Source organism: Macrotis lagotis, chromosome 4 (genome assembly GCF_037893015.1).
Source record: "Macrotis lagotis isolate mMagLag1 chromosome 4, bilby.v1.9.chrom.fasta, whole genome shotgun sequence".
Taxonomy (NCBI): domain Eukaryota; kingdom Metazoa; phylum Chordata; class Mammalia; order Peramelemorphia; family Peramelidae; genus Macrotis; species Macrotis lagotis.
The window spans coordinates 50,028,965-50,043,232 of record NC_133661.1 but is presented as its reverse complement, the minus strand read 5'-3'; the positions used below and the strand labels follow the sequence as shown (position 1 = coordinate 50,043,232).

The following is a 14,268-nucleotide window of genomic DNA, read 5'->3' as shown; positions in this document are numbered from 1 at the left end:
ACCCAAATTCACAAACTCTTTGATCTGTGGATCTTTCAGACTGGAAGATCTCTGAGGTCTTGTCTACCCTATAGAATTTTATTTGTGTCTCTGTGTGTGTGTGTGTGTGTGTGTGTGTGTGTGTGTGTGTGAGTGAGAGAGAGGGGGGAGAGAGAGAGAGAGAGAGAGAGAGAGAGAGAGAGAGAGAGAATTTTGAGAGAGAATTACTAGAATTCTTTGCTCCATGAGTTTAGGACCTCTTGAAGTAAGAGATAAGAAGACACTGAGAAAAGTGTATATTCATTTAAACCAGACTTGTAAATCCCCAGAAGAAAGGGACTGTCTATGATAGTCACTCAGCTCAGCACCCGGGACAGCACCAAAGCTACCCATGCTCCAAGTCAAGAAGTCTTTATTGAATCTCCACCAGCCTCAATCCTGACCATGTGCCTGATCCCAACCCTAGGAAAAAAAAAAAGGAAAAAGAAAAAAAGGAAAAGGAGAGGCAGTGTTTATCCTCTGGGATCAATTAGGTTTAAAATGGTATAAAACATATACCAATGAAGTTAAGTGTGAATAATACTCTATGAAGCTGAAAGAGGTGAGAAGACAGAGATATCAGTATGACTAGTGTGATCAGGAAGAGTGTTACAATGCAAGAAATACCAGACAGTTTCCTCATCTGTAAAATAACCTGGAGAAGGAAATGGCAAACTACTCCAGCATCTTTGCCAAGAAAATCCCAAATGGGATCATGAAGTGACTGAAACAACTGAAACATCTGAGCAATAACAATAATCATAAGACCATGTCTCTTTTGGTGTGTCCCTATTGGAAAAGAAAGATGATAGGTGTTTCTTTGGAGGTTCATAAATATAAGTCATGAACCTAGATAGAATCTCAGAGGGGAAGGGACCTCAGAGGTCACCTAACATCTGGCCTGGAGCTCATCTTTTTGCTTGATCATCCCCAGTGATGGGAAGCTCATTATCATAAATCACAATCTACCTCACTGTTGGATCATGAATTAAAATAGTTAGACATTTTTTATATTAATTTGAAATCTGCTTCCCTTTAATTTTCATACATTGGCTGTATTTCCGCCTTCTATAGCCACATAGAGTAAATTCCGTCCCTCACTGAAACAATGATAATCTCCCCACCTCCTACACACACCTTTAATTTGCTTTATCATCCTAAACATCAATTAGTCCTTGTGTGACATGGTTTCTAGACTCCTTACTACCCTGATTATAGTCCTATGGATACATTCCAATTTATAAGGGTTCTTAAAATGTGGTGCCCAGAATGGAGCAGATAAAGTTTGACAAGAGGAGAGTATGACAAAACCCTGGCCTCCCAATATGGGGTCATCATGTTGCTGATCTGAGATCCTATAAGGCATTAAAAAACATTACATCACTCTGTGAGCTCACTTTGAGCTTGTGACCCACCAAAATCCTCAGATTTTTTTACTGAGCTACTGTTAGACCACACTGCTCCCATTTGTTACTTGTGTAGTGGATTTTCTGAGCCTAAAGGTGAGATTTTACATTAATCTTGATTTACTAAACATGCAAGAATGAGACACATTTTTGTGGGAATATGAGAATTTGTTAGAGGGTATTTTTTCCATTATAGTGGGAGGTAGGAAAAGAAAAAAAGTGCTTGTTAATAGACAAACAAAAAAAATCCTAATTTGATTTCATCTCATTGCTTTCAGTCCAATAATCTAGCCGGTATAAATAACCTAGGATTGATTCCTTCATCCATTATGTTAACTCTCCTTCCTAGCTTTGTGACATCTGTTTGTTATTGTTCAATTGTTTCAGTCATGTCTGACTCTTCATGACCGCATTTGGAGTTTTCTTGGAGCAAAGTTACTGTAGTGGTTTGCCATTTCCTTCTTCAGTTCATCTTACAGATGAGGAAACTGAGGCAAAGTTGTGACTTGCAGGAGCACACAGTGTCTGAGACCAAATTTGAAGTCAAGAAAATGAGTCTTTCTGGATCCAGATCTAGCACTCTATCTACTGTGCCACCTGTGGCATTAGTGGGTTTGATAAAATTGTTGGCTATGCCTTTATCCATGGAATTGAAAAATATATTGAATCCTTGTCAGCAGCCTGGGCTCAGTGGTGGTGAACACAACCATCGTTTTTGGAAACAAGACTCGAGCTCCTTCTTCCATGGATATTGTCTGGGTGTTATATCGAGAAGTGAAGGGGATAGGGATGATGCTGGGTAACCTCTCTCTGGCTGAGAACAGCATCCAATCTGAAGGTAAGTTCCAAGACTTTTGTAGACAGAGACAGGCTCATTTTCAAAAGACATCAGCAATGACTCTCTCTAACTTCTGTCAACTTTCTGTTCCTTCAAATTCCCATCCAATTCTAATGGTGGCATTATGGGGAACCCTGGTCATTTTCCCAGATTCTGTCCTCACTGAATTATTCCAGACCTAATATCCTCTCTGCTTTTTCACTTGACCGACTGGAGAACAATTTTCTAAGAAGCTTTTCAAAATCTTTTGGATTCTCCCTGATTTGGAGAATGAGTTCCATATGGTCAATTCAAATGGGGGAAACTGAACAATTTAGAATTAGTCCTCAAATAACTTCTTTCCGGCTCCAAAGGGTCCCTCCGGGATCAGAATAATGAAATTGGATACCTCTTCTCTGTCTCCTCCAGGAGTTTATAGACTGATCCTGTAGGTCCCTCTCAGCTTTCCTAGACCTTCCTGAATGGGTAAGACTATACCCAATTTTAGACTGAGGTTATTCTATGCATTTCTATACTAGATATAGTATACCATATATAGTAGACTGGAAAACAGTAAGAGATTGTGGAGATCACCAGGGCTGTACCCTAACGATTTCCAGTACTGAGAAATGGGGAAACTCTGGGGTAAGGAAGTACATCACTTGCTGGACCACTGGCCAAATAGCATAACTGCAAACAAGACAGGTAAAATTTGTATTTATCTGATTATAGGTCATTGCAAAATTCTAAAAGCTGCTGTCAAAAGAAGGGCCCAGAGATAGTATTCACCTGTTAGGTTAATTAATCTGGGAAGGATTCCTAGAAGGTAAAAAGAAAGAGGATCAAGAAATACTGAACCAAGTTAACATAGATTTACCCAAAGAGATACAAGACTGAAGACAACTGAGACAGAGGCAACTTCTAGTTACCCTCTCTGTGACCTCGATTGTCTTAGGGATCTTGGAGACCTGGTTATGGCTGATTAGGTGCCTTGAAATTCTTTGTCTCCCTTTCCCCTTTCCAATCTGTTTCTGTAGCTTCTACACTGACCACCTTGGCCCCACTAACTGTCCATGTCTCCCTCACCACCATGGAACCCTTTGTGTCCTCGCTTCTGAGACCTGGATCTGCCACCTACACTACCCTGGAAGGACAGACTATGGGACCGGTAAGTCTGGTTTCCTAAAGCTGCTGCAAGCTACAGAGTTAGCATTTTACTTGGTCAGTGAACCAAAGCCCTAGGCTAGCTATGGTGGTGGTGGGGAGGTGAGGGAGAATGACAGAGAAAGGAAGAGTCTTAGGGAAGGAGACAAAAACCCAGTCCCATTGAGGAGATGATGGGTGGGATGATGTTTCTTATGTATCAGCTGCTCTACCTCATTGCCCCACAAATCCATTCTCTATCTCCCCTTATTCGACTGGCCCTCCTCAGCTTAAGCCTTCTCTAGTCTTCTTAGAATCAAAGACTCAAGGTGGATAATTCTGATAATTCCTCACATTTGTCTAGCACCTTTCTCCAAAGTACTTTTTTAAAGCTGTAAGTATGGATCAATGTATATTTATTGTCCCTCTACTGTGTGTGTGTGCGTGTAAATTCCTCTTGCAAAGCATTGAAGGAAGGGGACAGAGGAACGGAGATGAGAATGACAGAGTGCTTAAACCCTAAGAAACACATGATTTACCCGGGGAAAAAAGATGTGTATTCCATTCATCCATCCAACCATTCATCCATACATCCATACATCCATCCATACATACATACATACATACAATAAACATTTATGATGTGCTGGCTAGGTACTAACACAAACCAGGAAATTCCATGTGTCAGGAGAACTCTGAGGAGGGAAATATCATTATTATATTTGTTCCTCATTTCATCTGTGAGGTTATCAGAGTAGGTGAGGGAACTGAGACCTGAAAAAGTTAAATGAATTGTCCAAGAGCAGCATGGTATAGGGAAAAGAACATGAGGTTCAGAATCAATGAATCAGGTTCTTCCACTTATTAGTGGCGAGTCTTTGAATAAATTCCATTTTCTTCACTTGTACAATGAGAAGGATGAGTTGATCTCAGAGATCCCTTCCAAAATCTTTTGACTGTAAAACACACAACGAGGGGACTTAGGTCTGCTCCCCTCTCATCCCAGTATAATAATCTCATATCTTGTTGAGTGGAAACCAACTCAGAGACAGACACATTCCTAGGACCATCAGGATCACAGCATGTACACAGAAAAGGTTTTAAGGTTTACAAAAATTATCTTGTTTAATCCTTACAACAATCCTGGGATATAAGTATTAGTATTATCTTCATTTTATAGATTAAAGAACTGAGGCAGACAGATAATAGATGACTTTCCCAGGGTCTGAGGCTGGGTTTGAACTCAGATTCTCAAAGGAGGCAACAGCAGATATTTGTTGAACTAAGCAGTAGAATTCTGCCATTAGTCCTGTGCTTTAGGTCAGAGCTAGAGGTCTAAGGAGGGAATGCTTTAGACTGTGAGCTCCTTGAGGATGGAAACTATCTTTTGCCTCTTTCTGTGTTTCTCTTCAGGTGACCCCAGTGGTGTTGGGCTTCTATGGGATGCATCCCCAGGAGCAGCCTCTGCTCCTCTTCAGGTAGGTACAACCCCCATTTTTCTTCAAGCTGAGAATTCCTCCTATTTACTGAGTCCTTTCAAGGCTACAAATAACTGTCCTCACAACAATCCCATGGAGGTATACGCTCCAAATATTATTATGATGCCTACTTTTCAGATAGGGAAACTGAGACCCAAGAGATGACTTTTTTTGTTGCTTAGTTACAGCAATGTGTCAGAATCGGGACTTGAACCCAGAGTTTTCTGTGCTGAAATCAGTTTCCTTCCCCCCAGATCTACTCTACCTCTGTCTCCTTTTTCTAATTGCAACAAGGATTTCTATACAACCCCAATTACCCCAGCAACTTTTCATTCAATGGGTTCACTATCACTATCAATTGCCGAGAGAGAGAGAGAGAGAGAGGGAGAGAGAGAGAGAGAGAGAGAGAGAGAGAGAGAGAGAGAGAGAGAGACAGAGAGACAGAGAGACAGAGAGAGACAGAGAGACAGAGAGACAGAGAGAGAGAGGCAGTATCTTTAAAACCAGAGAAATTCAGATTTGTCTGAGAATGATATTTAGGTAGAATCCTACTTGAAGCCAGATTTGGGTTGGATTTAAGAAAGCATTTCCAAATCATTAATGCTGCCTCTGCCTCTGGGGACAGATGATTCCAACCCACTGGTTGTCTGATTTGTAGAGAGGATTACTTTTTTTTTTTTTTGAGAGGTATGGGTTGGACTAGATGGCCATTGAGATTCTTTCTAGCTCTGAAAATTCTGTGCTTTGGTGAATCCTTTTGTCAGGGTAAGTGTTATTAGCACCATTTTATAGATGTGAAAATTCAGATTCACAGTTGCAAAGGTAATAAATATCAGAGGTAAGATTTGTACCTTGACCATCTGACTTCAAGTCCAAAGTTCTTTCTCTGAGCTCTTCCCAAGATGATAGCTCATTGTCTCCCAGTTTCTGACTTCATTTCCAAAATTCCTTGTCCCCCCCATCTGCTCTGGTTCTCTTTTCACACTACTTCCCCAAACAATAGTTGCTCTCATTCACATTCAGGTTTTAATTTCTAAAAAAAGCTTTCAGTATTCTCCTTCTCAGGAAGTTTTATTTGAATGTGAGTCAAAACTTTAAGGTGGAGGAACTTCCAGTGGAATTTCTTGTATTGGTAAGCAATGATGAGAGAATATTTTGAGAGAGTCATTTTGCCCCTGAAATCATGAGCCACCTCCCTTGTCCCCCTACATTTATATCCCGTGTGACCTTGGACAAATCATTTCCTTTCCTCTTGGTTTCAATTTCCTCAGCTGTATAATGAGGAGGCTGGTATACATGACTCTAAGATCCTGTCCAGCTCTAAATTTGTGATCATCTTAGTAGTCCATGGATTTTTAACCTGAGGATCTGTAAACATGTTTTTTTGATAGCTCCATTTCAATATTATTGACTTTTTTGTATTCTTATTTTATTTTGTGCATTTAAAAATATTGTCCTGAAAAGGGCTTCATAAGCCTTCATCTAGGGTCCATGATACAAATGGTGAAGACCTGATCTTGCCCAAACCTTTCATTTTCCAGAGGAGGAAACTGAGACCCAAGGAGAAAAAAATGACTTGTCAATGGCCAGCAATAGTGAGTTGCTGACAGAATTGGAATAAGACAAAGTCTGGGTATCTGGCTTTCCTAGTTCAAAGCTCTTTCTACAGCCCTGATCTCCCTATTCAAAGAGACTGGAGTTAATTAAAAGCAAAGAAACCAGAGGCCTGGGCTTCAGTTGCAGCTCTGGACTTCCTAGCTGTGTGATCTTCATCATGAAATGAAGGAATCCCAGTTGGTCATTGCCCAGATGTTTAAAGATGTTTGTCTTTACAATGTTGATGCTATGGTAGACATTGATAGGTCCTTCATATTGTTCTGGGAAACTGATTCTTGTTTTGGATGGTGGTGGAACTGGAGGGGATCAAGCCACTGGAAACTGGCCCCTCTCCTGGGGATGAGCCAAGCCAACTTTAAAACCTCCAAAGTTTGAAACCTGCCCAGTCTTTGAAGATACTTTCTGCTCTTCCAGCAATGATGACCAGTGGGTAGGCGTCACCATCGTGTACAAGTTCAATGTCCCTGTTCCTGCTGGTCTGCGAGGCCTGGCTGACCTTCTTGCCCGTGAGATGACGGATACACACATTCAGAAATCCAGTATCTCAGTCAATGGTGAGTCCATTCTTGAGCTGCCATTGGATGGTATTATTGTGATATGGTCTGGGGTTCTAGAAGTTGAAAAAATTGAGATCTCTTTTCATTCTACTTTGCTGGGGCCAGTCACTTAAACTCTCTAATCCTCCATTTATGGTCATAATAACCCTTGCCCCACTGCAGAGGAGAAGATGTATTACTTGTCAATTGAATTGAGCTCCTTTGAGAGAGAAACTTTTGTTATGCAGGTACTATCTGTCTAAATAGATGTGGGGCAGCTAGGTGGCTCAGTAGTTGGAGCACCAGCCCTGGAGTCAGGAGGACCTAAATTCAAATCTGGTCTCAGACACTTAATAATCACCTAGCTGTGTAACTTGGGCAAGTTACTTAACTCCACTGCCTTGCAAAAACAAACAAAATATAGAGACTGGAAATTTATAAAATAATAATAATCTTTATATTTGCATAGCATCATTTTTTTCACAAAGATTTCATGCCCTTATTTTAACATTACACCTAGGGAAAAAAGGGCAAGGGTTATTTATTCAGTAGAGTCAGGCTTTAGAACCTATTGTTCCAGAAAGTGTGAAGGGCTCCAAACATACCAGGATTGCCTTGTCCAGTACAGTTTTTGGATAAGAGGAGCCTGTTCTTGAGCCACATGGCTTAGTCACAAGGATCACCTATGCATGAACTCTACTCATTGCTGCTCTACTTAAAATTTGGTCCTCTTCCAGAACAAAGGACTAAAATTGAGCGATGTAGAGTCTGCATAGTAGCTCCTTGGGTCTGTTCTTTGCAAATTTGACTTATGACTGCTAGGGTTCATTTTTTTCTTGAATATTTTTTTCTCTCTGGATCTGATTCATGGTGGCAATGTTCTTCCTCCTGAAAGACAGAGTAAGATGCTATCTATGGCCAATGGAGGAAAGAGAAAAAAAAAAGTCCCTTCCTTTTCCCAACCCCCACCATGTCTTCTGTTAAAGGCATAAGTGAAGAAGTAGAGTGAGATTTCTTTGAAGGTTTTTCCTTCATAGCAGGCTCTCCTCTGTATCTCCAGGGTTCATACTTCACGAGGTTTTCCTGCCTCAAATGTGTCCAAAGCAGTCAAGCTTTCTTTTTTGTTGTAGTTGTTGTTTTTTGCAAGGCAATGGGGTTAAATGACTTGCCCAAGGTCACACAGTTAAATAACTATTAAGTGTCTGAAGTCGAATTTGAACCCAGGCCCTCCTGGCTCTGAGCCTGGTGCACTATTAAGTGTCTGAAGTCGAATTTGAACCCAGGTCCTCCTGACTCTGAGGCTGGTGCACTATCCATTGTGTCACCTAGCTGTCCCACAAGTTAGTTTTCTAAGGGGAGGTCCATCTTCAGCTAGCCAATGGAGAGTTTTCTCATTCTACCAGGGAAATTTTTCCACTATGTAAAGGGGTAAGAGGGTTACGCAGATTTAGGTACTTCCTTGGTTTATTATTTTTTTTTTTTGAGTTCCAAATTCTTTCCTTCCTTCCCTCCCCTCCCTCCTCATTGAGAAGGCAAACACTTTAATATATATAGATTGATCACGTGCACTCATGCAAAACATATTTTCAGGTTAGCCACATTTTGCATTTCATTTGACAAATTAATCCTTCTGTTACCTGCTCACTACTTTTTGTGATTAAATCAAATACCCTGGGGGGAAGGGAGAATTAATTATTGAGGGATCAACTCCCATTCCTACATCTTAATAATTCTAATTTTTATGGCACTCTAATGGTTGCAAAACACTTTCTTCACAACTCCATGAAGTAGGTGGATGTAAATATTATTATCCCCATTTTTGTAATTGAGGAAACTGAGGCCTTGAGAAATTAAATGATTTGCCTATGATCACCCAGCTAGTAAATGTCTACAGCAGGATCTTAACTCGGATACTTGATCTCTATCCATTATAGAAGTGGGGTTTCATAGACACCCACCTTGTTGGCCCAGAGGAAGTGTATGGATGGGGTAAGAAACCCTCCCCATCCCTTCCTTGGATTGACTTTCCAACATACTTTCATTGCTTAGAGGAGAAGGCTGAATTGACCATCTACAATTTGTGGCTTCGGATCCCACTATGGCCATTCACAGAGGCGCTCAAGGACAAGGCAAGCAGGGAGTCTCGGGAGCTACGGGGGAAGCTGACCCGTGGGGTGAGTCTATATTGCATAGGAGGGGAGGGGGAAAGGGAAGAGTCAGTGAAGGTCCTGACCCATAATCCTCTTTTTTCCCAGCTTACCACCATCCTCAAGTCCACCCAGAATTTTGCAGAAGTCATTGTGGAAGAATTCCTGTGAGTGACTGAACCACTTTCTCCTTTCCCTTTTTCTACCCTGTTTTACTCACCCAGGAACAGCATTAAGGAGACCCAGGAGTCTGGTGACTTGATTCTGAAGGGGAAGATAATTAGAGGGAAGTTTCCTATAGCTTTACTTTTTGGGTGCAAGCCTTTGAATCTAGAATTCTCTTTTTTGTTTTTCTTCAAGGTAATGGAGTTAAGTGACTTGTCCAAGGTCACACAACTGGGAAATTATTAGGTGTCTGAGGATGGATTTGAACTCAGGTCCTCCTGACTCCATGGCTGCCCCTCCTAATGGTCCCTCAGAATTCTCTAAGGACACATAATCAGAGGAATGGACACATTGACATATTGGGGGCAAGGGGGCATCCTAAACCAGAAGATTCATATAGTCTGAGTCAAGCTGGCCTGCTTGACCTCTGCTTCCCACCCCTCCATCATTCTGGACTCTCTTCACAGGCCTAGCCCGATGACAGCAAGAGTGAGGCCCACCTACTTCAGTGCTGCACCTTCAGAGGCCGATGTCCAAGAGTGGGTGTCCCAGGGTCTGGGAACCCTCAAGGATACAGAAGGCCTTTATGTGGAGATGGCTAGTCCTGGCCTTGGTCAGTACTCTCATATTGTCCAGTCCTCTCACCCTCAACTTCTTTCCTCTGTTTCCTAGATCCATTTGCCCAGTTCTCTCCCCCCCTCCCCCTCCCCTCCCCCCTCTCTCTGTCTCTCTCTGTCTCTCTCTCTCTCTCTCTCCATCTCTGTCTTTGACTCTGTCTTTCTCTGTCTCTGTCTTTCTGTTTGTCTGTCTCTCTTTTTCTGTCTTCTGTATTCATACATCAGATTACTTTTGTCTCTTCCATCCATTTACCTGAACATAAAACAGCATGATTTTGTGGATGGTAGAAGTCATAGAGTTCAACCTTTACCTAAGTAGAAGTCCCTTTCTAGCACTCCTTTCAGGGCTACTTCTCTATTTATGAACTAATTCAGCCCTCAGAAATCTAGGGGTAATCTTGAGGGATTGGGGTTTCTAATAGAGCCCCCAAGAGATGCTCTCCAACATCAATCAACCAGGTACTTGCTCCCCAATATCAACCTTTTACTAAGAAATATTTATTAAGAAAGTATAGCAAGGATAGAAGTATAAAAACATTAAAATAGGAAGTTCACTCAGCCCCTGAAGAAAGTGGGCTCATATTGGTTAAAATATCACACACATCCCAAGCAATGGAGAGTACTTGTGGACCCTTGAGAGTCCTTTCCACTCTCTGAGGAGTCCCCATCCGATATTCTTCTGGTGTGGCACAGCTGATGGACCAGTTGCTCCCTTGCCCAGCTGGGCTAGCTCCTTCCAGGATGAAAGTTCAGTCCACATTTGTAAGGTGAGTCAAGCAGGTCCAGTAGATTCCATTGCTGCTCTTCTTGGTTCCAGTCCTCTGGCTGCCAGTGGGGTCCCAGATGACTTTGATGCATTTCCCAATCTCATTAAGAATCCAGACATTTCCATCTTAGGAGACTTTATTCATGTAAGATGGGGATGGGGGAAATAGACCTGAAGAGAAAAAAAATAATAGAAGTGGCATTCATTATGGACATGTGGGGTTGAATTGGAGAGGTGGTCTGCTGTTCCTTCTGCCATTGTAAGACCCACAATGTTTCTTTGTCTTCACTTGAAAGCAATGAGAGATTTATTCCTCAAACTTTTTGAATGTACTCTGAGTTCTGGCTTAACTTCTAAGGAGTCTTTAGTCCTTCCGGCTCCTCAGACAACCAGAAGACTGTTCATCATCATATAGTCATACTTGCCCCCTCAGTCACTTGTGGTTAGGAACTAGCATCCCAAATTTCCATGTGTTGAATGGGCAACAAATGGAGTATCCTGAGTATATTCTGTGTAACCCACCAGGAAGGGTAAATCTATGCCTGCTTTCAGGTTTGAGTCCTCATTGACCTGTCCTCCATCACACTCCATGGAGATATCCTAGAGCCTTCTTGTGAAGCCTTCTAGAGATGCGGAACTCAGTATGTTTGGGGCACCCTTAAGACTCTTGGTCACTCTCCTGTTGAGGTCCCATTGTAGGTCTGACTTCCTTTTTGTGGCCTCTCCCATATGCCTTAAAACAACTGTCCTTGGGGTGGCTAGGTGGTGCAGTGGATAGAGCACTGGCCCTGGAGTCAGGAGGACCTGAGTTCAAATCCAAACTTATTACCTAGCTGTGTGACCTTGGACATGTCACTTAATCCCATTGCCCTGCAAAAATCCTAAAAAACAAAACAACCATCCTTAGAACAATCCTGCCTTTCTTTAGCATAGTCAATCTTTAGACTCCCTGAGAGAAATCCCAAAGCCTCCCAAGATTATACAACAGTCCCTAGTCCCCTTTTCACTATTGATATCTTCAATCTTACCATCACAAAGTCTGTCCACACCATGAACTGAAACTCCAGAATAATTAATCAGCAAATATGTATTAAGCACATGCTGTATGCTTGGGATGGGAATGGAAAAAAAATAAGCATTGATGTGGTGGCTCCTATGATGTGAAGTCATTGTTCAAAGTGCTTGGCAAAGGAAAAAAATATGAAAAGTCCATACCTTCAAGGAGCTTACATTCGAGTGGGGGAGATCACACGTACATAAATATACATTATACATATACATATATATATATATATATATATATATATATATATATATATATATATATATGATTTAGATGTAAATTAAAGAAGGGGTGGTGCTAGCAACTGGGGAATCAGGAAGGGTAAGTGGCACTGGAACAGAATTTTGAAGGTTCTTGGGATCCCAAGAGGCAGTGGTGAGGAGGATGGCCAGTCACTACTCATTCTTCAAACCCCTCAAGGATCTCTCTAGTATGCTTCAAAGTAAATCCTATGGCTTCACGCTGGCATTTAGGACCATTCTGCAACTTTTCTTTTCCTCACCTTCCAATCGCTCCTTTTCTTACTTATCCACCAACAAATGCCAGACCTTTTGGTTTTCACTTTCATTATTATTCAAGCTGAAATTCAAATAAGAAAAAAATTCTTAAGCTCCTCCTATATTAAAGGCACTTTACCAAGCCCTGGGGACATGAAGTCAAAAGAAACCAGTCCCTGCCCTCAGGAAACTTCCATTTTGCTGGTGTAATATAGTTACACTGAAAAATAAATTCAAGAGTAATTTTAGAAGGGATGACTTAGGGATGGTGGTGTTGGGTGGGGGGAGATGGGGTCTGCAGGAATCAGGAAAGGCTTTCTCTAGGAAACAGCACCTAAGCTGGGCCTTAAAGGAAGCTAGGGGTTCCAAGAGGTGGACATGGGGAGGTAGAGAGGCAGAGGATTAAATACCTGCCTTAATATCTAATAAGGCATCTTAATAGGCTGAAGTAGAGAGTACAGTACATAAAGGGGAAACAAGCTTGTAATGGTAAAGTGGAGCCAGATTGCAGAAGGTGTTAAATGGCAAACCCCCACCCAAGTAAAGGGAGCCACGACAGATTCTTAGAGTGGTACTATCATCCTGTGTTTTAGGAATATTAATTTGGCAGATGTGGACTGGCGAGAAGAAGCACTAGAAAGGCCCAGTTCAGCAAATAGAATGTCCCTAAGCCCTCAGGGCTCTCTTTCCTTGTATACTTTGCTTATATGAATCTTGAGGGGTCTTAGGTCTTATCTTTGTCTTTGTCTTCTCTCCTGGTCCAGAACATGAGGGGAAGGAAGGTCATATTTGCTCTTTGTACCACTCAGTCCACGCACTTTTATCAGGGGCTTGATATATAGGGCATGGCCAGGCACAGAAAGATTCCCTGCTTACTTCTCTTTCTGTTCCAGACTTACCAAGTTCTAGGCCATCATTGCCACCCAAGACCTCCTTCCATGGTTATGTTGTGATTGTTATAGTCCTGGGCATCCTGCTTCTCTTGGTTGTCCCCCTGGTTCTCTTCCTGGTGAGTGGTCTTCCTTCCTGGGATGGTGGGAACCCGGGACCTGTTATGCCCGTGACCACCCTGGCCTGAGCTGAGGAGGTTGTATGGTTATGTGACCCCATGATTATGCCCCAAGTTTCTGATATGCTAGAAGAGATTCTCTCGAATATCCTGGTATAGATTTATACAGAGGAACAAGCTCTAAATATAGAGGCAGAAGACTTAATTTAAATTCTACTCACCTGCTTACTGCCTATGGGACCTTGGACAATCAAATGAACCTCTCTGCCTTTCAGTTAGTCATTTGTAAAATGAGAGGTTGGATTTGAAGTTCTGTCAGGTCCCTTCCAGAGGATTTAGAGGGAATTGAGAAGCCTGACTGCAAGTTGGTAGGGTGATGTTGGATTCTTGAGTGGGTGAGGCCAGAGGCTGGATTCAGTCACTTACATGCACACACATGTCTTCCTGAGCCAGGTACTTAAGACAAACATCTGCAGTCAAATAGCTGGTCTGTGTGTCCGGAATCCTCGCTACGGCCGCCAGGTCACCGCATCTGAGTATACGGTAGGCCTGGAATCCCCTCTCCTTCCTTTCTGCTGCAGACACAGGACTGGGCTGGGATGAATTGGAGGATGGGGAAGCCCCAAAGAAAAGCCACAGTCCAGATGTATAGTCATGAAGTCTGGCTCAGGACCGCTACCTTGACCCCCCCTTATGTGGTCTCCCTGATTTGGCTGGGAGTTCCTCAAGGGCAGGCACTATCTCTAGTATGCCCTTCATAAATGGCAATAACCAGCTTCAGGCTCTTCTGCCAGGTCTTGGTTCTTCCTGACCCAAGCCATAAACCCTACTCTAGGACCCCTTCACATAAACCTCTGCCCCCCTGTTGATACTAATTAATGATCATTTCTCTAGTGTTTTAAGGTTCATAGCTTTCCTTACAGCATTTCTCTATAAGAAGGAGATGGAAACATAATTAACCCTCTTTTACAGGGGAAAAATGAAAGGAC

The 14,268-nt window shown here is 42.2% G+C and overlaps 1 protein-coding gene across 2 annotated transcripts in view; it reads left to right on the top strand.

Moving 5' to 3' along the window:
* Positions 1 to 14,268, top strand: part of LOC141523097 (taste receptor cell protein 1-like) — a 33,565-nt gene that overhangs the window by 18,377 nt on the left and 920 nt on the right. The window contains exons 1-10 of one of the 2 annotated variants that reach the window (XM_074236374.1): positions 1,464 to 1,520; positions 2,102 to 2,262; positions 3,279 to 3,409; positions 4,798 to 4,862; positions 6,894 to 7,033; positions 9,065 to 9,189; positions 9,271 to 9,329; positions 9,795 to 9,940; positions 13,164 to 13,279; positions 13,733 to 13,822. In XM_074236374.1, the coding sequence (XP_074092475.1) occupies positions 2,169 to 2,262; positions 3,279 to 3,409; positions 4,798 to 4,862; positions 6,894 to 7,033; positions 9,065 to 9,189; positions 9,271 to 9,329; positions 9,795 to 9,940; positions 13,164 to 13,279; positions 13,733 to 13,822 (966 nt within the window). In that variant the 5' untranslated portion in view covers positions 1,464 to 1,520; positions 2,102 to 2,168. Of the gene's footprint in view, positions 1 to 1,463; positions 1,521 to 2,101; positions 2,263 to 3,278; positions 3,410 to 4,797; positions 4,863 to 6,893; positions 7,034 to 9,064; positions 9,190 to 9,270; positions 9,330 to 9,794; positions 9,941 to 13,163; positions 13,280 to 13,732; positions 13,823 to 14,268 lie in introns of those variants that run through there. The other variant, XM_074236373.1, reaches the window with a different exon arrangement.